The sequence below is a fragment of the Falco naumanni genome, chromosome Z, assembly GCF_017639655.2.
Source record: "Falco naumanni isolate bFalNau1 chromosome Z, bFalNau1.pat, whole genome shotgun sequence".
In the NCBI taxonomy this organism is placed as follows: Eukaryota; Metazoa; Chordata; class Aves; order Falconiformes; family Falconidae; genus Falco; species Falco naumanni.
In genome coordinates this window covers 39,726,830-39,751,259 of record NC_054080.1, presented here as the reverse complement: position 1 = coordinate 39,751,259, position 24,430 = coordinate 39,726,830, and the positions used below count along the sequence as shown (strand labels likewise).

General features: G+C 36.6%; 1 protein-coding gene across 1 annotated transcript in view; it reads right to left on the bottom strand.

The window, feature by feature from the left end:
* The window catches only part of LOC121081620 (contactin-associated protein-like 4), a 260,711-nt gene that overhangs the window by 74,791 nt on the left and 161,490 nt on the right, over positions 1 to 24,430 (bottom strand). The window contains exons 4-8 of the mRNA XM_040580814.1: positions 23,006 to 23,153; positions 11,372 to 11,575; positions 11,017 to 11,201; positions 8,856 to 8,999; positions 6,069 to 6,330 (exon numbers count right to left, since the gene is read on the bottom strand). Coding sequence (XP_040436748.1) covers positions 6,069 to 6,330; positions 8,856 to 8,999; positions 11,017 to 11,201; positions 11,372 to 11,575; positions 23,006 to 23,153 — 943 coding nt within the window. The remainder of the gene's footprint in view (positions 1 to 6,068; positions 6,331 to 8,855; positions 9,000 to 11,016; positions 11,202 to 11,371; positions 11,576 to 23,005; positions 23,154 to 24,430) is intronic.

The following is a 24,430-nucleotide window of genomic DNA, read 5'->3' as shown; positions in this document are numbered from 1 at the left end:
CTAGTGTATTTTATATTAAGGCTGGCATACTATTGAGCTGAGGATCAAGAAAATGTCTTAAAGCCTAACCATTTTGCCTCTAGTCATATTTTGCCTAGATAATATCATGTGTAAGAGACATTTAAAAAATGGAGCAGATATAGCATTAGAAAAATATTATTGCTGCCTTGCAATGTAATGGTCATAGATGAGTCACACTGTATAATGAAGTTTCTAGACTTAATGAGTACTATTATTTATATCTACTATTACTTTTAGTACTATTTTACAGCAAGAACCCATAAAATATATCAAAAGCCTTTACTAACTTCAAGCAAAAATCAACAATCACAAACAGATAAAGCATGTTTAGGTCTTTTATACCACTGTGAACCTCAGTGAACTATACTCTTTATGAGCAAAATAATAGTATACTAAAACAAAGAGTATGAATAATGTTTTTTTAAAGCACAGCAAATTAACTCTGAGAAACATTTTTTTCCCAGTTCCCAGTAATATAATTAGGGTTTTTTCTATAAATTATTGTACAATTATCCTTTAGTAGAGAAACTAAATTCTAAAATATATATAGTCTATAATGACCCTTGTCACACTATGTTTTTAAGCTTAAAGATTGCAGAAAATAATTTTTTTTAAAAGAAATTATTTCCCTACTCACTTATTTCCTTCTTTCTAGCCTCCATTCCCCCCTAAAAAAAGCTCCAGCTTATTTACCCTCATCTCTAAGATTAAGCAAAGAGTTTCTTTATTTGAAGAGGTACTTCAAGCAATGTTTTCCTCAATCACATCTCTGCAATATCAGAGAATCGTAACATAATTTGGGCTGGAAGGGACCTTTAAAGAGCATCTACCCCAATCTCCCTCCAATTTGCAGGGACTACTTTTACTAAGTCAGGTTGTTCAATGCTCCGTACAACCTGACATTAAACACTTCCAGGGGTGGGACATCTAAATCTAACCTCTTCCACTTTAAAAATATTACCCTTTGTCCTGTCACTAAAGGCCCTGGGGGAAAAAAAAAAAATATATATATATATATATATATCCATCTTTGTTTGTATTTTGTGTCCTTGTAAGTATTGAAAGGCCACAATAGGGTCTCCCTGAAACCTTCTCTTCTCCAGGCTGAACAACCCCAACTCTCTCGGCTCTTCTTATAGGAGAGGTGTTCTAGCCCTCTGACCATTTTCATGGCCTTCCTCTGGACCACTCTGGCAGGTCCATGCCTTTCTTGTGTTGGGACCCCAAAACTGAATGCAGTAATCCAGGTGGAATCTTATGAGAGTGAAATAGAGGAGCAGAATCAACTTCCTTGACCTGCTGGCCACACTTCTTGTTAAGTAGGCCAGGATACAGTTGGCTTTGGGGGCTGAAAGCACATGTTGTCAGCTCATATCCAATTTTTCATCCACGAGTATCCTCAAGTCCTTCTCTGCAGGGCTGTTCTCAGTCCAGTCATCCCCCAGTCTGTACTGATATGGGGGATTGCTCTGACTCAGATGCAGGACCTTGCTCTTGGCCTTGTTGAATTTTATGAGGCTCACATACGCCCACTCCTCGAGCCTGCCAAGGTCCTTCTGGATAAAACCTCTTCCCTGCAGTGAATCAACTGCACCACTCACCTTAGTGTCATCAGCAAACTTGCTGAAGATGTACTCAATCCCACCATCTATGTCATTACTGAATTTATATTAAATCTAACAATAAATTCTGTGATTTCATTTCTATTGTTGTATAAACAATTACTTTCAATTCCTAGTTTTGAACCCTGCTTCAGTAACTTGTTTTGGTGAGAAAACCATATTCCAAGTATTGCAATACTTGACTGTCAAGGTAGTTAAGAGAAGGCTCTAACATAAAGCAGGAGATTGAAAGAATGACTGAAGTAGAATTTTTTTTTTTTTATTACTGGAAAATCGATTATATTAATTTTAATTTTTTTGTTTGTTTAGTGTAGTTCATCATACTGACCTACTAAATGATTTTGGGATTCATATTTTATCTCCTCTTCATTCAGGCTGTCATGATAGAGATATTGGATGATGTTCATCTAGCTCATGTTAGGGCTTCCCAAAAGTCTCTCATTAAGTCTGAGAACTAAGGAATGCCATTGTGGGAGCACAAGACATTACTGAGGAAACAGCTCAATGTAGCCCTCAAATTGAGAACCCTGATTAAATTCATATTTGCTTGTGTGAAGCCATGGAGTGGTATGACATGTGAAGGCCAATGGTTTGCTAACATTTCCATTCCATCTGAAATCTATATTGTCTGATTTTCTACTCGGAGTTTTAAAAATGCCAGAAACAATTGAGGAAAAAATAGCAATTAAAATTTTAATGCATAATAAGGTAGCTATTACAAAAGATATTCATTTATTCTCATTACTAGTACCTCCATCATTTTAATATCTAGCACTAAAAAGAAATGTCTGTGGGAGGTCTTGCAGAACAATGACATCCAGCCTTAGGAACATATATATATAGAAAGACAATGTATATAGCTTATTAGGATATCAGTGAGAAACAAACAACAAACAAACAAACAAACAAACAAACAAACAAACAAACAAAGAAGTTTAGAAAAAGTAATTTATCAATTAGTCTGAATTATAAGCACCAAATTCAATGATTCTTAACATCACTTACTTAAAACCTGCATAGAAACACAGGGTCATATAAAGAAACTAAGTAATAAGATGTCAAACATGTTGTAATTCAATTTGTTCTCATCATTCAACACAAATTAACTTTGTGTTAATTTCTTTTTTTATCTACATATATTAGCTGTGGATATTTGATGACCAGCTTGCAAAAGAGGCTACAGAGGAAAGATATTAAGCAACCATTCTGTAAAAGAAGGATAAGACTTATTATAACTTAAACACTCTTGCATTAACATGCCATTCTCCTTGGGTTTATATGGTTGAAGAATTTTTTTAAAAACACATGATAACGAATTTAAGAACTGTGGGCAAAAAAACATGTTCTGATATAATCATCAGGGGTAGAGGGGTGAGGGGTGCAGGGGGTGGTTGGGGGAGTAGGAGGAGAGAGAGTCAGTTCATAAGTCCTTGCCTGTGGGACAACAAACCTGTCCAGCCAGCCGTAATTTAATTACTTGTCTCCAAATGCAGACTTGAATTGCTTTAGTGAGTGTAACAATAAACATTTTAAAAACTTAAGAAAAAGTTACCCGTATGGTTTTATTAGATAACTTCTTTCTCAGAAGAGAAAAAAAAGATTGTTTTGCAGCAGTCTGTCATCACAGAGACAAACACAACCCTTTCTGTTAAATTCTATGTAGAACAAACATAAAATAGCATAAGAACATTAAATTGTTTCAGCAATGTCAAGATTTATTTTGCAGTGTTTCAGCTAATATGTATTGTATTGCAACTTTGAAACTGAATGCTTTTTTTCTATGTGCAAGTCTACAACTGTTAAAAGTGCCACCACCTTCAGCTGATCTTTTAAAATGATGCTACGTGGCAAGAGTTTCTTCAACATACATCACCTAATTGAACTGCAATTGAAATAACTCCTAAAACACCAAATTCATCACTGTTAACTACATACTACTGACATTCTTACTAAGGAATTGACATTTTCAAATGGTGAGCCTAGGGAAACCTCTTGTCATTAAAATCGTACTCTGTGCATCACTTATTTTAGATTATAACAAATACCAGGGCTGATCCTATTATCACCCACAGAAACAGGAACAAAGTATTTATGTAAATTTTATGTATCTGTGGTCATTACTGGCTTACAGTCCTTTCCTGAATGAAAATAATCAGCTGTTTAAAATCTTACTTTTAATCATTATACAACTATAGAAACATAATAAGCTTCAGAGGTATGTTGAACTTTTTTTTCCACCATCCTGTCAAAAGAACTTTCATTTTGTATCAGGAATTGAAATAAGGAGTCTACCTAAAAGAAACGGGGACACAGAACTAAGATTAAGGAGGCCTCATCTTCAAAACCTGTGGTTGTTTCTTTGCTCTGTTTGGCTCTGCTTTGCTCTCTTTGCCTTACGCTGCCAAGCACATGACTTGTGAACGTTTTAGGTAATTATTTTTTCTTTGTGTTTGTACTGTTTATAATTCTTTTGTGAATTTTCCTTCCTCTTTTACATAACTTCCTTAAATCTGTGGGGTCCAATAGAGATTTGGAGGGTTTAATTTTTATTATAATTATTTTATTTTTTGGGGGGGGGGGGGTATTTTTATTTCAGTAACCATATATTTTATTTACTGTATTTGTTATTGCTCGAGACAAAGTAATACTAAACAGCATCATTAACCTCCTTATATTCTGGCTTGAAAACTCCCCTGGAAGATGCCTTTGGTTTGGTTCCTAATGCTCCAATGAACATACTTTATACAAAGTTAAATTCTTCATACATTCAAATCCTTAACTTGTTTTTTAAGTACCAATGCAAATTGCAGCTGTTCGACTTGTTATTCACCAGTTAATTCAGTTTACACATTACACTACTGGAACTAACATGATTTTTTTTACACTGAAAATGTTCCCGCTTTATGAATATGAAGTCTATGATTGTATGCATATCTAGGATCAACTGATGTTTTGGATATCATTATTGTGTTTTCTGCAGCCAAATTATCTATTGCTCCTATGACATATTCCTCCAACTAGTGGTCTCTGGTCATCTTCTTTGTCCGTGTAGAAACTGCTCCAATCCCAGACTCATTTCCTCATCTTCATATATTCTTTGGAACCCCATTTAGCCACCTACTCCCTCTAGTCCTGTTTTTCCTTTCTGAGACCTTGTTCTGGAACATCCATTTATTCTTCTACAAGAAAGGGGCAAAATTAAATTTGTTTACATACCTGAGGCAGCTGTGATGCATAGTGTAAGAGCACGGAGTTGAACTGGTGAAGTGTTGCTGAGTGAAGGTACTGTTATTATCACATATTTATGTTATTGATTTTCACCATTTTTAAAAAAGTCATGGAAGATGGAGATATTGTCAGTTCTGTTCTCCACTCACATTTCATGAAAGAAGGAGATTCCTGGCTAGGCCAGCAGTCTTGTCATTCTCACATCAAGTGCTAACAACACTCAGAAAAATGGAGGAGCCTCTTTGTGAAAGAGGGAGTCCCCTTGCTCCAAAACTGAGGGAAAATAGTAGCTGGGAGCTGCTTCTTATAATCTGAACTGGATAATCTGTAACATTACTGCATCTTGCTGTATTTGCCTCATCCTCTTGTTCTTATATATTTGTTTACCAACAAATCTCAGAAGTCTCAGAAGACTACAGTTTTTGCTTTCAGGAAAATTCAGCTCTACCCTAAAGGTTCCCTAGAAGTGCACTCTACCAAAAGTAGATGGTCTAGTCTCAATTTAGTGTTGAACTACAAAAGTCACCCTTTAGCTCTCAGTTATTCAGTCTCCTCAATTTATCCATTTCTTTTTGTTCCTACTCTATCTATCTATCTATCTATCTATGTATTGATTTATTTACTTTTTTAATCTAGACGCAAGCTTGCCCCAGCTTTCTGGAACATAACCTGGTATTGGGCATCCACTGTCCAAATTTAATGGACAGCTCTGTAACTGAGACCTCTAGAACACAACAAACATAAAATTTACAGTATTGTATATACTTATAGGAAAATTAGTTACTTGATAACTTAGGAAGGCACTGACAAACGGTGAAAAACATCTTAATGGCTTAGCTTGACACAGCAAGAAATTAACTTGTTCACACCTCACAACTGAAAAAGTTGCTTAGATGTCTCAAATATCCCAGATTATATACATGAACTTCACATACTCTATGTATGTATAGCTAAGGACTCAACTTTGCAGCCTGTATTACTACAAGTAATTTCTACTCAATCATGGGGAAAAAAGTGTAGATACATGTTTCTGAGAAAAGGAAGTATTTTGAAACATTTGGGATTAAAATTCACACAAGTAAAGCATATTAGTCATAAAACTAAGTCAAGAATGTAGGTATTAAAATAAATTACTTGACTTTAACTTATTTTTATATGCATAGGAATTTTGGAATTGTTTTCTTCATTTCTGTTTACCTGCAACGATGTCACTCAGTGCTTTTCCTCGTTTATGAAGGCTGATTTTAACTTTCCCATCACTTAGATATAAAAAGAAACCACCTGAAGCCTCGTGTAGTTTAGTAGATAACAGAAGTCCCTCCTTGTTCCAGGTGCGAAACTGGAAATTGACAAATACTTCATCTTGCTCTGGTGTGCCTGGCAGTGCCAAGTAACTATTGGAGCTCAGAAATGTAACAGGAACCACCTGTGGCTCTAAACATGAGAAGGACACGTTGCCCTAGAGAGACATGAAACAAGTATGGCATTAGGAACATTTAGGGAAAAAAAGTCGTGAGAATGTCTGTATGGAAACTGCAGAGTTTCAAAACATTATGCATAGAGCTTAATAATTTTACTTGGATGTGTTAATCTAAAAATCAGGTATGAATAGGTAAGAACATCACCAGTTTGATAAATTTTTGCTTAGTTCTTTTAACAGAATATCTTCCTGAGCAAAGAGTGGCAAAGACCTTTGAGTGGATGAGGTAAGGTCCTAAATTTTACGGGTGATTTAATTGTGCTTTGGGAGTTAGACAGACCTGCTTTTTTGGTTTAGCTACAGGAAGCATTAGGGACTTGACAAATTTCTGAATGTCAGATAAAATGCCACTGAATACAAACACATCTAAATGCTTGTATGCAGAGAAAAAATGATCTTGGCTAATGATTGTTTAAGGCAGTGTTAAATCTGAGGAAAAAAAAACAAAAACATTTTTCCAGACCAAGCAGCAGTCTTATGCAAGTGCAAATGTGCACTGACGCCAGTATTTATTTTCACAAATAATCAGAGAAAACTCCACATATGAACTCTTGCTACTTATAAACATGAAACACATAATTCATAAATCAGAAGGAAACATATTTTCAAGCAGCCCCATATGGACCAGATAACGAATTGTATTTAGGTAACTAGCCTCTATTTTATGCCTGACTACTTCTGAAATCGCTGGTTCTTAGATACCTGAATAAAATTGCAGATGAGTTGATTGACAAACTCTTAGCTTAACCAGCATCTGTAGTGATACTGAGTGATATAGATAAGAAGACTGGAATTAGAATAATTCATTTTTTGCATCTCGTGTCAGAGTCAGTTAATATTTTATGAGTCTTGATAAAGATACAATATGCACTTTGATCTAATGACTTTCTGGCACCACCTGAACTATAACTAATTTGTTCTGTACAGATGATTACTAAAAGAATAATGTGTTTAGAATTTAAAGTACATTTACATTCTGTCCAACACAAAGAGCTTTTAAACTTTTGAACACACATAAAATTTTGACCTTCTAGTTAAAAGCTAAAAAATCAATTCAAGAAAAATACTCACTAGCCCCATAGCATGACATTAAAATGTGTCTGGTTTCATTTTTTTCGAGGAAAATATATAAATAAATAAAAGCTCTGTCTTACGAACTCAGCTGTAGAGAAATGAATAGTGAACTGAACTGACCCTTAAGGAGAAGGCAGTCATCAGATTAATAAAAGTTAAATGGTAAAAGCTTAACACCTACAGACTCACCCTGCATGTTATCTGGACAGCTGCATGAAACTGTATCAGACCAGCAAAGTGGTTATTTAGCAAGGATTCTATAGTAACATAGATACTTACTGGCACATACACATGATAAAACATCTACAAAATGTTTTTGAAAGTAGCACAACAGTTTAAATCATTTGAGGTGAGGTGAAGACTATGACATTTCCTGTGACAATAACTTCATAGTTCCCCTTTCACTAGTCCACACAGAGTCCCCTACAACTGCCCTCTCCTTAACATCCACCAGCATAATGGACAGGAGATTTTATGGAGGCATCAATTTAGTTAATTCTCAGATATTTCAGATGAGCTTCGCATAAGAAGAGATGCCTGTCTTTTTTTTTTTTTTTTTTTTTTTTTTTTTTTCTGAGGGGTGAGGAGGGACAGAGAATCAAATTTGATTGTTAATATTCTGAACTGAAATCCAAATTAAAAGATTCGGAGTTGAAAGTATGTAATTTTTTTTTTCATTTATTTTGACTTGATATTTTCCATCATATCTCTGCATTTCCTGCTGCTAAGGAAATAAATACTGTAAACAGAGATAGATTTTGTACTATTGGGATAAATACAAAGGACTTAATACAGTTTACAGAAAACTTTCTGTTTGTTTATTGTTGGAAACTTTTGTCTAAATGGTAGGGATCTGGTTAATACAGCTGGTGGCCATGTAACAACAAATGCATTAAACTCACCAGCCTGAACTACAGCTTTTCAGACAAAAAGCAGTATAAACAATATAAATTGACAAACAGAATATATCTATAAAAATTATAATGAACTCGAGAAAACAGAGTGGATCAGTGTCCTCAGCAGTAGAAGGATTTTAAAATGTACTGATGGTGCTCTCTTACTAGTCAGGTACAGAAGTCAAAGCCAGAGCTTCGATGTTTTCAGATACATCTTTTTGTTACTCTCTGGCTTTTGTACATGCATAGCGGTGGGATATCACACAACAGTGAGGTATCACACACATCTAAATAAAGAGCTGTAGAATAAAATGCATTCTGCATTGTCTGCTGGATGAGTCTGTACAACAGCAAATATAAAATACCCCACTTAGGTGATTCTTTGATTTTTCTTTCATTAAAGAATACAGATTTTACTAGAACTGTGTGTTAACAGGTTGCATAAGAAAGTGGCTGTATCCTTTTTCTTTCCTCTATTTTATTATTTTTTATTTTATTTTATTTTATTTTTTTCCTTAACAATGAATCTCTTACCACAACGTAGATCTGAGATTTATGCCTCCTGGCCAGGTCAATAATATTCACTCCATTATAATAAATATTTTCAAAACACCCATGAAAGTTTCTGCGTGACGATGTCCCTGGTTTTACAGGCACTGGGATCCCTCCAAAGCTGAGCTTAGAAAGAGAAGAGAAATCAATGACACCATTAAGTAGTTTTCCAAGGAAAGAAGCTACTAATAGCATAAGAGCAGAAGTCAAAGACTGGCCAGTAATGGATCTGCTAATTCTTGCCTATTTCCTTTTATCACACTGATGTATTAAAAGAACACACTAACAAAAATTAGGCTATATCAAGTCATATGTATTCTTTAAAATATGCCAAAATGTTGACTTTTTTTTTTTTTTTTTTTTTTTTCTTCTGCTGAGGATGCCTTTTAACAGTTGCTTAGCATTGAGTTTTGTCAGTTTTCAGGAACCATTACAGCTGCAAAACCAAGGAGAAGGATACCCAGGACATGCACACCATGCTTGATGGCACAAAAAGGAAGAAGAGAATTTGCTAACAAAATTTTTAGGAAACTTGAGTCCGATTTCTCCACTGTGTACAAGTCAAAACTACTGTAGTAGAGAACAAGAATGCAACAGATTAAATTATTCTAGGGCAGATTTAAAACAAATGAAAGGAGATACATTTTCCCTCTCAAAATTCTTAGGCTGTGCAGTTCCTTGATAATGATGCTGTAGGTTTACTTGGGTTCAGAAATAAATTGGAAGATTTAACAAAAATAAAACTCCAGTGAGAGCTGTTAAATTCAGTAATATCACCCTGTCTTAATAAGTGTCTGAGGCATAAACTTTTAGAAAGCAGTAGATTATTTTAGAAAAAACATTGCTACAGTGGTGATCTAATTTATACTTTGGGCTATGTTTCCACTCTTGTGCACCATCAGAAACAGGATGCCAGTTTAAGTGAACTTTGTAACTCATCCATTTCAAAGCTATTCTGGTTACATTGTACAAAGGCTCCGTTTATTTAACTTTTAATTTTGAAAATTTGCTTTCTATTTCAAAACAGTTTATTAAACCCCCCCAAAATTCAATATGTCATGTTTCACTAAGTTATTAAATTGCAGCATTTTTCTAGTCAGAAGTGCAGCCCTGAATACACCATTTCATAATTTTTTTGAAGTTTTAGGGGTTTTTTTTCTAGCTTTTTCTTTCCTTTCTACCTTGTATTTGTAACTTCAAACTATGGTATGTGGAAAAGACGAAAAATAAATCTGCAATACTGGTTGATTCAGTAAAATAAATGTATTTGCCAATCACTTAAACCTGACATTGATTGTTCCCCATCCCGCCCCCCCCCCCCCCCCCCTTTTTTTTTTTCTTTTTCTTTTTTTCTTTGTAAAGAGGTTCTCCAAACCTTGGCATTGTAGTTAAGATTCAAATTTTAAGCACACTCATGGCTTTAATTTTATGAATTATATTTTTGAAATGGGATAATGTAGACACGGAACAGCATGAAATCTTACTCTAAACTGATTATAAACTGAAATGAGTAGAATAAAGTAATTTGAATCTGCAGGTTCCAGGCACTCTGCTCTATCACTCATTGTCTCATCCAACAAACAGGACAGGGCAAAGATAAAGCAGCCAGTTGTCACATTACATTTGTGAAATAGGGGAATTTTTAACCATAGGTGGGAAACTGTCACAGCAAATTACATCTACTCCTTTCCAGGAAGCTACCATTTGTGTAAGCAAGATTTTTTCACAGTACCTTTACCAGATTTAACAGGAATTTAAGTCTTAATCTAAACATTTCTAAAACGGGTTTATGCTGTTTTTTTTGTAATTTTCGCCAAGCCATAACATAGTAACTTTGGGCTGGGGGTCATTTATTATGTTTAAATACTGTTTACCACATTTGCAGCACTACTGAAACCAAGATATTAACATAATGAATTCTGAGATTAAAAAGATAGTATTTTAAAAAATTTGAGTTCCAAGTCTAGTGGAGCATTAGTCATCAAATAACATCTCTTTTTCTTTGATTCATTCCTTTAGGAGACAGAAAATCCCTAAAGTCTCAAGAACTACAGACTTCTATAAATTCTGTCTCCTTTGCTTGTTTCACTACATTTACATAACAGAGTTAATAAATGTAATAAAAGAAAGGTAATTTTCACACCTCATAATCAACGTCCAAATAATTGAACTGTCCTTTTGCATGAAAATGATGAGTGTGTTTATCCACTGTAAAGTTTACTTGATTGTTAAAGTGCTCAATGAGAACAGAATGCCAGTGTTGATCATCCAAAAGGCTGCCCAGCATAATATTAATTTGGGCATTAGAAGGATGAGTTTTAGTATCACCTTGAAAGAAGAAAAATAAAAACTATTAATTCCATTTAAAAATATAATTATTCAAGTATATACTGCTAGTGTATCATACTCTATGCATTTAATTCCAGTTAACGAACTACAAGGATTAGTCAAAAAATACCTAATAACTATATTAGACTTTATGACACTGTAACTGTTACCTAAATTAATGAGTAGGGACAGCTTCCCTTTAATTAATTCCAGGGTGATGTGGTCTCCATTTTGTCCTTGTCTGTGGAGGAGAATTCCATCACTTTGCATTGTCTTAAACTTCAGAGAAATCACATCTTTCAGTGCACTAATGAGTTTTTGATTAAATGTGTAAATTAGACAACTTTTCCCATCAAAGCCAATCACCTCGGAACCTAGAAGTAAAGAAATGAAAGATAATGTATAATGTTAAGTCTGAAAGAAACAGTTGCATGTTACTTCAATATGATAGGAAGTCCCACCACTAACACCCCTAGATTTACCTGTGCTTAGTAAAATGTTACTTATTTCTGCTATTCCTGTTCTATCCCAAACATTGAGACTGCTCTGTTTTAATGGTGATGTTATCACTAGAAAATAAAGCCAAGTGAACAGAAGAGATCTTCCTTCTGCTCCAACCTAGTACTAATGTTACATGCTAAAGGGTCTTGCTTGCCTTGGAGCCATGAAGTATTTTGACAGTTTCTGTTCTTAACTGTATTCTTAGAGTGAAAAATCTCTATGAATTTATCTGCAGTTGGTTCCAATATGCAAAGTAAAGAGAATAAAAATCATGTCTACTACATTTAACTGATTTTCAGGACCTTCAAGCAGGCTATAGATTTAAGCCACTATTAAAATCAATCTGGATGTCTGTACAGTAGTTCAAATATCATGGCATACGATTCTAGGAAAGAAATAAAAATATTCTAAAATTAAAACCTGTCAGCTGTAAGTAGGGGCTGGTTCTCTTCATCAGCTGTTGGGGGTTTTTTGTTGTCATCATAAGCAAATTACAATTTTAATTAAGCTGAATTAGTTGTAGTACTGGAATACAGAACCTTGTATCCTCAGTTTTCCAGTATGGGCATCACAGAATCACACAGTGGTTGAGGTTGCTATGCATCTCTGCAGACCATCCTGTCCAGCTTCCCCACTCAGACCTGGGTCAGCTCCAGTAGGTTTCTTAGGGCCATGTCCAATCAAGTTTTGAGTATTTTCAGGAATAGCAACTAATCCTTTCTGGGCAACCCATGCCAGTGTTCAACCATCCTCACAGTAAAACTGAATTTCAGTTTATGCCCATTGCCTCTTGTCTTGTCATTGGCCACCACTGAAAAGATCCTGGCTCAGTCTCCATTTCGCTCTCTGAATTGGGTCTGGCTGAGCCCCATAGCAGCCCTCATAGTGTCGTGCTTGTATTGGTAGCTAGAAAGCTGGTCATAACACACCAGCGTTTTGCCTGCTGTTCTGCAGCGCTTGCACAACAGCAAAAGTGTCTCTCCAACCTTCCCCTCTGCTCACCAGTGAGCTGGGGGTGTGCAAGATCTTGGGAGAGGACATAGCCAAGACAGCTGACACAAACTGACGAAAGACATATTCCATACCATATGATGTCTACTCAGATATAAAAGCTAAGAGAGAGGAGGAAGGAAGATATTCGTCTTCCAAAGCAACTGCGACACATACTGAAGCCCTGCTTCCTGGGAAGTGGCCAAACGTGGCCTGCTGATGGGAAGTAAAGAAGAACATCTTTCGTTTTCATTTGCTTCCACACATGTGACTTTTGCTATTGCTTCATTACACTGCCTTTATCTTGATCGTCAAGGTGGTTTTTTTTTCATCTTATTTTCTACCCATCCCCGCCCCCCCCCCCCCCCCCCCCCCCCCCACACACACACACACACACACACTCCTACCCCAGGGTTCTGCTGAGAAGGGAAGTGATAAAGCAGCTTGGTGGACACCCAGAATTCAGCCAAGGTCAACCCACCATACTGTCCCATCTTACCATTAATATACATGGGTAAGATCCTCCCCAGCCTTCTACTCTCCAGTCTGACCTCTCTCAGCCTCTGCTTATATGGCAGATGGTCCAGTCCCTTAATCATACTTGTGTCCTTTTGCTGGATTCACTCCTGCATATCAATGTCTTTCCTGTAGTAGGTTTCCCAGAAGCGGACTGAGCAATTCAGAGATGTCTCATTACAATGGCTGACTAGAAGTGAAGGATAAACTTCCTCAGTCTGCTAGCAACACTCTTCCTAAAACAGCCCAGGATGCTGTTGGCCTTCTGGGTTGCAAGGGTTTGTTGCCAGTTCACAGTCAACCGGTCAACTTGCTGTCCACCAGAACCATCATATCTTTTTCTTGAAAGACATACTCAGTCCCCCATGTGTACTGGTAAACCCTTACTGAGATTATCCCTTCACAAGTGCAAGACCTTGCACTTTCCTTTGTTGAATAGCATAAGATTCCTGTCAGCCCATTTCTCCAGCTTATCTGTGTCCCTCTGAAGGGCATCAAAACCTGCTGGTGCATCAATCAGTCCTCCAAATTTTTATTGGCTTCAAAGTTTCTGAACATACACTCTGCCTTACCATCCAGGTCATTATTGAAGATTAAACAGCATCAAAACCAGTATCAACCCTGGGATGTACAGGTGAATAGGCTCAGCTTGACCTTTTGCCACGGATCACAATTCCTTCAGCCAGGCAGTTCAATCTCTGTTCACTCCACCTCATTTTTCACATCACTTTTCTATGAGTACATTATGGGAGACAACATCAAAACTCTTGCTAAACTCAAGATAACCAACACGAAACACTCCCTTTTGACCCACCAAGCCCGTTATATCACTGTAGAAGGCTGTTAGTTTGGTCGGGCGTGATTTCTCCTTCATAAATACACGCTATTCTCAATAGTCTCCTTATCCTTCACATGTTTGAAACAGTTTCTAGGATTATTTGTCCCTTCACATTCCCAGGGATTGAAATAAGGCTGACCAGTTTGTAGTTCTCCAGGTATTCCTTGCATTTGCTGGATATAGGAGTGACAGTTTGTCTCTTCTAGTCTTTAAGAACCTCTCCCAGTTGCCACTGCCTTTCAAAGATAAACAAATGTGGCCTCAGAATGACTGTGGCCAGGCACCTCAGCACTGTCAGGTGCATCCCAGTAAGTCTGTGGACTTACATATGTCCAACTTGTTAAAATGTTACATAGCCTGACCCTCCTCCACTGAATGTCTCCTTGCCCTAGCCTTTCCTGTGGGATTCAGAGAGCTGATATTCCTGAAAGCAAGCCTTACCAGTAAAGACCAAGATGAAAAGGGCATTGAGTGCCTTGGCCTTATCCATACCTTTTGCCTCAGGTCTCCTGTCCCACTCAGCAGTGAGGCCTTACTTTTCCTAGTCTTCCTTTTGCTTCTGATACACCTGTGGAAGCCCTTCTTGTTGTCTTCCATAACCTTTATCAGTTTTAAATCCAGGTGCTTTAGTTTTCCTAACTACATCCTTGCATTCTCAGTGAAAGTTTTTATGTTCCTCCTCAGTTATCTGATGTTTCTTCCACCTCTTGTAAGCTTTCTTTTTACTCCTGAGCTCAGTTAGGAACTCTATGCTCATCCATTAAGACCTCCTGCTTCTTTTGCTTGATTCCCTGCTTCTTGGGATGGACCTTTCTTGAGTTTGGAGGAAATGATCCTTGAAAATCAACCAGCTCTCCTGAAGACCTGTCGTCTTCAGGATCATCTGCCATGTTACTCTTCCAATCAAGTCCCTGAGCATGAAAAAAGCTTTCTATCCTGAAGGCCAGGGCTGTGATTTTGTTGTTTGCCTCGTTCCCTTCTCAGAATCTTGAACAACACAGTCTTATGCTTGCTGCAGCCAAGGCTACCCCAGCTTTCATGTCACCATGAGTTATTCCTTGTTTGTAAGCATAAGGGCCAGTATAATGTGTGACCTTATCAGCTCTTTGATCACTTGTGTTAATAAGTTGTCATCAAAGTATTCCAGAGAAGTCCTATATTGCTTATGCCCTGCTGCATTGTCCTGCCGGCAGATATGAGGGTAATTAAAGTCTGCAGTAATGACCAAAGCCTGTCAACCTAAAGCTTCTTCCAGCTGTCTGAAGAAGACCTTATCCATTTCTCCAATATCAGACAGACTGTAGCAGAGTTCCACCATAGTCCCACCACCTTTTGTCTGTCCTCTAAGCCTAATCCATGAAGTCTGAGCTGTCTCATCATCTGTCCCCAGGCAAAGCTCCATGCACACCTGCTGCTTGTTCACATGTTAAGTGCCTTTCCTCCTGGCTAGTGCTTTCTAAACAGCCAGTATGAATCTGTGACACTACTGCAGTTGTGTGAGCTCTTCCACCACGTCTCTATGGTTGTGATGAGATTGTGGCCTTTCACATGCATGAAGACCTCCATTTCTTCTCTGTGTTCCCCATGTCGTGTGCATTAGGATGCAAGAACTTCAGAAAGGCATCCACTTGTGCTGATTTCTCAGAAGTGTGAGAACTTCCCCCATCATGTTACCCTCACAGCAGCACTTTCTTATATGTGTGTTTGCACTTTAAATGGTCAAGTTCTTGCACTTTAGCCATGGTTTGTTTTTTCCAAGGTCTCTCTTGTTCACACTGCCCTGAAGACTTTGTTTCTCAAGACCAGTCCACCACTTCCTCACTAGATTTTGGGCCATCATCTCCCTCTTCCATCATTCCTAGTTTAGACTTGTCCTCAGGCTGGTGAGCTTGTTGGAAAAGATGTTTTTGCCCTACATGGTCAGATGGATTCTGTCTCTTCCTAGCAACTCTTGCTCTTCAAAGAATGTCCAAAGGTTGTTAAATCTGAATAATTGTTGCTGATACCAGTTTTGCCACTAGTCGTTGATCCAAAGGACCCACCCAGTCCTCCTCAAGTACTTCTCTTTTGTCAGTAGGAACAAGGAAAATGCCACTTGAGACACTTTGTACTTGCCCCTAGAGCCATGCAGTCATGCTTTACACACACCAGATCTTCCCTGGCAGTACTATGTTGGTGCCCACATGGAAGAGCAGCAGAGGGAGGATAGTCTGAAGGCTGGATAAGCCTCAACAGTCTCTCCACAATGTCCTGGATCCAATATCCCTAGCAAGCAGCAAACCTCCGCAGAAAGTATGTCAGACAGGCAGATAGGCCAGCTTCCAGCAACCACAATGGAGAGTTGGGAACACACCTGAAGGGACATCTTCATAGAATGGAAGCATACAATAGTTTGGATCGGAAGGGACTTTTTAAATATCATCTAGTTCTACCGACCCTGCAGTGCACATGGGCAGGGGCATTTTTCAGTGGATCAAGCTGCTGAAAGCCCCATCCAGACCTTGAACACTTCCAATGAGGGGGAATCCACAACTTCTCAAGGCAATTTGTTCCAGCGTTTCACCACCCTCATCACTAAAACAAATAAATTCTCCCTTATGTCCTTCTTCAGGTTTAAAGCAATTACTGTTGTCACCACAGGCCCTGGGAAAAACTTTCTCCATCTTTATTATAAGCTCTGTTTAAGTCCTGAAAGGCCACAATAAGCTGTCCCTAAAGCCACCTCTTCTCCAGGCTGAACAACCCAAGCTCTCTCAGTCCTTCTTAATAGGAGAGGTGTTCCATCTCTCTGGTCACTCTGGTGGCCCTCTTCTGGACTGTCTCCAACAGCTCTATGTCTTTCTTGTGTTTGGAACCCCAGAACTGGATGCATACTCCAGGTGGAGTCTCATGAGAGTGGAGTAAAGGGAGATAATAATTTACCTTGACTTGATTGATTCTGTACTGTAATAGACCAAATAATAAAATCTTAAGTTTTAGAGGTGAAGAAGAATAATACTGTGTTTTCATTATTACACTATGAATATATGCTTCCTGACTTGCCCGCTTATATTCATACTTCTCATGACTGTGCTAAAAGGTAGGTACAGTACTACAGCTCCATGACAGTGCTCCAGTGAAATCTACTTTCTATTTATGGCAGTGTTTTACCCAATTTATTTAAAGGTTACATACTTTCACTTTACTTGTAGAAAAGGAAGGGCAGGGCAGGGAAGGGCAGGGAAGGGCAAGGCAGGGCAGGGCAGGGCAGGGCAGGGGAGGGGAGGGAAGGGCTGGGAAGGGAAGGCAAGGGAAGGGAACAAGGGAAATGACCAACTGATTTTATCCAAATATTATATAAAAAAAAATCTGTCAGAATGGGTTCAGATTAATAAAATACATACAGAAAGGAGTTGATAGCACTATAAAAAGCTAATAGAGTATTTACACCTCATAAGTAAAGGAGAAAAAAGTTAATTGCCCTTGAAAGATACATTTGTGAAATAAATTAAGATATAAAGGACACTTAATAAAATAGGAAGCTATTTTTCAACTGACTGGTTGACTTCTTTCAAGCCAATGGAAACCCATTATCTATTTACTAACTTTATATAATTTCACTAAAAGTATTTCTCCACATTGTCAGCATGGAAGTGAACTTTGTTTAAATTAATTATAGTACTTAAATCAGCCATTTACATTCCATTTTCAAATACTTCTGTTAAGCAAATGCATCTATGATTTTAAATACAACTTCTTGGTTTTCCTCACATCTTGGTGATGTACTTCTTACTTATGAAAAACTCCTTTACCCAATTTATAAGGAATAAATTACATTCTCCCTAAAAATGAATCCTAGGCTAACTATTTTTCTTCACTATGCCTCTGAATGTATGTGACCAGTAAAAGCATTAATCAATGTTAAATTTAAATAATTTAATTTAAATAATGAATGAGAAGTATAATAGCTTCAATAAAAACTTCAATAATAGAACTCATATATTGTTTTTTACCTATTAAACCAGTTCACTAGATGTATTCTTAGTAGGTACTGATTACAGCTTTTTTTTTTTTTTTTTTTTTAATTGGGAATATACTCTTGCTATTAGTTATTGAAACATAAGCAACATTTAGCATTGCTTTCCAAAGTCACTTTCACTATTCTTTAGCACTATCTTCTAAGAAGCGAAATCTACTTTGTCCAAATTTGGAAAATAAACAAAATTAAACCTTCCCACCACCACCATGCATGAAGATTATGAAAGGGCTGCAGATGTTAATCAGAATTCTTATAATCTTTCTAACACATTTTGTCTTCACTATCTATGCATTACTACTAGAATTAAATTTAAAGTGTTGTGAGATAAAGCTTGTATCTCCTACAGGGTTATCAGGATAGAAAGAATAAGTCCAAATACTTTGGGTGTCATGACATTTCCCTTTCGTATTTACCATCTATTCTCAGCTGCTAATAGTCCCTGGATTTGAACATCATTCTCCGTGGGTTTTCTCTACTCTACTGTTATAAATAAGGAAAATAAAAAAGGTTAATTTGCTTTGTAAACAGTCATCTTCTGCTTTCACAATTTACAATGTGTCTTTCTCAAATTAGTAAAATTTATATTCTTATTATACTGTGTAAATACCTTTGGAAGTGATGATGACATGCTTCTCAGAAACTGGAAATTCTGGAAACCTCCTCACATAGCATAGGATCAAGAGTTTTTGTGATCCTGCACAAAACTTAGTTGCAATATTTTTGTTTGAAAAAGGTTTTGGGTTTTGTTGATATTTTAAAGATTTAAATTACTGCTAATTGCTCTATAAGAGAAAAAATCAAAACAATGTAAAAGTTTGGCGCTTTTTTTGTTGTTGTTGTTGTTTTGTTTTAGATGTCCTTAATCCTGACCAATTGTATTCAAATGAGAAATGTACTTTCTGGCCCTTTCCAGTCTTGGGGAAAGCAAACCTGAAAAGGTTCTGAGGGTTCAGACAAGACAGGTAAATCAGTACTTAAGCATTGCTTTAAACAAAGCCTCTGACCGGGGTGGGGTGGGGTGGGTGGGGTGGGGTGGGGGAGCAGGGGGACACACAATACATGACCAACCTAAAAACAAACAAAAAAACCCCCATAAAAATAAAAAATAACATGTTAAAATTGTTTGTAATCAATCACATTTAAATTTTTCTCTTTTATAATCACTTTCACATCAAAACCTTGAAAGCACATTATCCCCCTATGAGGATGATAGGAAATCCTTTCTTGGACTGAAATAACTGTGCCATCTATTTTATGCATTCCAGCCAGGAAGGGAAAACTTAAAAATATCTCAACACAATTAACAGTGTTAAGAGGACTTTGGAAGCATGTTTGCATACCACGGTATCTGCAGTGCTTGTTGTTGGGCACTGCATCTAAAGTTTAATGCACAGAATGCGTTTAGTTCCCAGTTATCTTTCTCCTACAAATTATTACATTTGCCATTTTCACATTTAAATCCATCTTTTTGTCTGTCTTTTTTTTCTGTTTTCTATTTTTAGTCTACTGGTTTTCAGAAGATGGAAGGAGAAAGAGAACATTATAATGAAGGGAGAAAACAGTAAGCCAAAGGAGACTTCTAATTTCCCTTTTTTAGTGCCGGGGCATAGCTTAACCTGAACTCTGTTTTACATGGCTTAATTATCACAATCTGACATTTCAGGAAAAAGACAGGAAGATGTCTGTAGAGATTAATCAGTTTATTTTTCACACACTAAACAGTAAGAACTGTCAGGCAGAGGCTGAGAGAGAGTTTTGGGTGCAGTGTTCTTGGCAGCACAGAGTGTTTGTTGTGAAGTCATTGCACAATGAGATTTCATCAGTAATCTAAACCTGAAGCCAGGTAGATCACCTGAAGGTAGAAAACATCCTTCTTTCTTTCTTTCTTACATGTAAAAGGCTGTAGGAGAGGAGTAAGAAAACTGAGGAACATAGCAGAGGTAGCAGAGTGAAGAAGAACTAAACACAAAGAATTCAGGGAAACTCTTTTAATGTTTCATATAGCTGTAACCGACTACCTGTATTTAGCCTTTCAATTCCATTAAGTGCTAACAGGCAAAAATGGCAGGACTTGTTCTGGGTGCATGCTTTACAAGGTTATAAGATGTGACAGTCCTTGGCTCAAAACCTTTGTAGTATAAAAGAAGGATTTAAAAAACAAAACAAAACAAACAAACAAAAAAAACCCACCAAAAAAACCCAAACAAACAAGAGGAAACAAAACTCATAATAACCTGGTTTATCCTATGGACATTACGAAACCTCATTGAGACTGTAATTAAAGGGGAAAGGTTAGTTCTGAGGATACTAGGCTAAGTTACTCAGAGTGTGTATTGGGTTGGAAGTCAATGGTCCAGCAACTTGGAAACTGTCAACAGTAGTCCTGTCCTGTAAGTACTATTTAACTAAGATAGCAATGACTTCTTTTGGATGCAACAGACATGCATTTTTCAGTATCACTTTATGGAATACTGAGATCAACTTTATATTGTTGCTGTTTTATTTGTGTAATTTGCAACAGATGAGGCTGAAGGAAGAAATTACTACATTTACACTTGAATACGGACCACATATTCAGCTGTAAATGGAAAGAGAGTTGCTTACTCTTACAATATAAGACCCACTGAGATCTCTCTGAGGGGAAGAATGAGAAACAGGAAATCTGGAAACTGTGAACCAAAGTTAAAGTAAGCATCATTGATATTTCTGGGGTTTTGCTGGTTGGGTTTTTTGGGTTTGGGTTTTTTTTGTTGTTGTTTTGTTTTTGAAATTTAATTTTCTGGTCCCGCCTGGAAAAGTGCATAGCAATTCAGAAAGAGCCAGGCATAATTACTGTAACAATAACTACATGCCCTGCGTGTGCCTGATAAATGGAGGGAAAGACTGGAGCAAAGGAATTCAACTTTTAAATTATTAAATACATTTTAGAACTATAAGACTGTAATCACCTGGTTTGTCTTCCACAGCAACCACTGAACTAAATTAATACACATGGTAGTTCTAGATGTTCAAAATAAATAAAAAGATGACAAAAAGTCTGAGATTCATTTGGAATTAAAGCATTTATACATAGAAAAAATAAGCATTTCAAGAACTGATAACACCATTAATACAGAAAACATCTTAACCATCTTACAAAAAGTTCCCATCTTTTTAACACTATCACATTCTTCATGTGCTGCATTACAGTGGATAGTAGATGAAGTAAATATTCCATTTAAATTTAGCTTAATCTTAGAAAATAGTTTTAATTGATTTAGTTCCATAAGCCACCTATAGGATTGATCCTGTACCAAATAAGTAAAATACAGAAAAATACATGTTCTTCCTCAAAAGTAGTTACCGACCACACACAAAATATTTTTACTGTGTAAACTCTTATTCTGTATGTTTTATTACTTTAGTCATATGCACACTGTCCTCTATAAGTCCTTTAGTTTGTATATTTTCCATTGGCAACATGACAATAGAGATATCCAGAAGACAGCCATAATATCTCTTGTGAGGTGTGATACAGAAAATTACAGTAGTAAATATAGATATTTAAAATCTAGATTTTAGGCATGTTCAAAAGAAAGCTATTCAGTTTCGGAATGTTTGGGAACAAGACTTTGAGCAAGGATTTAAACATTGTTAAATGCAAGGACTGCGAAGAAGTAAACCTGATGATTGACATTCAGTGTAGCTTAGAGACAGGAAAGAATGTACTCTCATCAAGTATTATAGTGGTAGGGTTTCAAATGGGACACTCCAGTGAGCTTTCAGCTGGGAATGATAAAGTCGTCTGTTCATCCTCCATTTTTAGTAGTCCTGGTACTTAAAAAAGTGGAGGGTATGGTGAATCATAGTCATATTTCTCAATTATAACAGTATCATTAGACTGTTCTACGAAGACTGTTCCCAGTCTCCAGGCACATGACACTGAGGAATTCCATGTGTTCTTAGACTCTCGCACCCTTCTCCTGGCATGAGCTGTCTGTTGTCTGGGATGGGGCAGTTTACCTAATTTCTGAGGTGACATAATCTCCTGCAGCCAGGCTGAAATTTTTGGTATCTTTAGTTAATGGTCTTTTACTCATTTTACAAAGCCAAGTTTAAGGCAGAGAGTCTAGCGATGTGTTTTACTGATGTTTAGTTTGAACTCAGATACTAATGAATGGAAACAGAAATGAAGTGATCAGCAATGTAAAGCATGACTTAAGAATAGAAGTTGAAAAAAAAAATCCTACAAAAAAACCCAGATGAAAGCACTTAAAATAAGCAATCAAAGAATTTGCTTAAAGTCTGTTTCCTTCATGGAGAGAGGATGTGGAGAATAAAAAGTAGTAAACAATGTGCTAAAAGGAATATATTTTTAAAAAGTTCAAGGGTGAAGTATAGTAACAAGAAGACAACATGAAGATTTACATTGTCCAGCAGATCAATACAACCATAACACTTTTGCATTTGTCTTCCAAATGCATGTATCTATTATTAATGTTCTATTAATGATACAAAAAACATTCTAAAAGTACCCCTTAAATATATAACAGCTTTGAAGTATCCTTCAATTGTTTATTTGAAGGTCTATCTACTTGTATTTTTGGCTTAGGACCAAGACCATATATATTCAATATTGTAAACATTTCCACATCTTTCCCTTCAGGCAGAAAGTATACCATGATAATATGCAGTTTTTAAGACTGTAAAATAAAAAAAATTGCATTAAATCTGTTACTGGATTATGTCCTCACCATTCATTCCAACACAGAAAGAAATGGAAAATAAACATCAAATATTGTTATATGTTGCAGAAATAGTGAAGTTTGCACATACACTTATTGAATTTGTGTTATTCAAGCTTAAATTTAAGCTTAGAAATCTACTTTCCAGTGTAATCTAGGTAGCAAAAGAAAATGATGAATAGTCATTGCATTTATCTGATTCAGCAAAAATACTTACTGTATGTGCATCCATATACTTCAATGCGCATTCCAATTCTGCCATTAGGATTCCAGTCCAAAGGCACAAAACGGAGGAGTCTTGCTTTAATGGAATGCTGAAGCTTATAGTATACGACACTGTCTGCATTTGTGTTTCCAGAAAAGGCCTAAAAGAAAATGAACACAGCCAGATCAGTATTGAATACAGAAATATATGGAAGCATTGCTGAACTTTTCATTTTATATGCTCCTCTAGCAAAAAGTCAAGCACAGGAATAAAATGTATTTGTTAGTGGGTTCCGTAGGAACAACTGTTGAATCAATCTTGGTTATTCTTCTGGATCAAGTGTTAAGTCATTTATGCATTTAGCACAGATACCACACTCACTGATAACTCTCACACCTTCTAAAATTTGTTAGATTTCAAATCCAAACATTCCTTTCACAAAATTTGTAGAATATCCTGGCATTTCAGCGTATTGTACCATCTAATGTGTTTTTGTAAGACAACAGAATAAGCTCTATGATTTCCTCTTACTGAAAGGTTAAAATTTTATTGCAGACCTGTGTTTAGATGTGTAATACACTGAATCCAAAAAGTTCTTATACTGACAGACCACAGTATTGAAAGACTCTAGTTTCCAATGAAATAATCCAAAGTATTGTGAAAGGTTTTTAATTCAGTGTTCTGAATTAAAAGTGATGAAAAAACCACATCTAATTTTCACCATTTAGGGGCGGACACATCTAGTGAATAGGCTCATTACAGATAACCTATTAAGCTAGAAATAAGCAACAAGAGTTACTGGCTCTGAATATCCACACCACCTTCAGCTTCGTGCTTTATAATTTCACTGTTACAGTGGGTGAAGGTGGAAACACGTTAAATAGACACTGAAGAAGAGCTACTATTTGCAAGGTGAGGCCTTTCCAGACCTCTTGTCCCTTTCAAATCCTTATTTGCAGTCTGTAGCAAATACAGCTGCCAATTAAAGTGCCAATGATTTTGTTGATAGAACCAGAGCTCGGGCTGCAGAAGTTTAAGTACTGTGAGCAAATGAAGTGTTCAATTAAGATTTAATTTTTTTCCAAAATAATTTTTGGAGGGCAGCCGCCTTATGAAAATGTTATGTTGTTTTCAGTACAGAATGCATATTACTTGATAGTTTACTGCAGGGTATACTTAAGCCATGTGTTCTTCATTTAAAATTAGGGATTTTTTTACTTCAGTAACAATGTAAAAGTAATTCAGACTACTCTTTAAACTGTTCAGAAGGCTCAGTTTAGAAATAAATATTTTTAGCTGTCATTAACTAAGACACCATTGATATTCTTAGAGATACTATATTATACTGCTTTTTAATAACACGAAGGCATACCATCTTTCTCAAAGTATATAGTTTTTGAAACACAGAAATGCTATATTTCAGTTCAGCCTTAACCA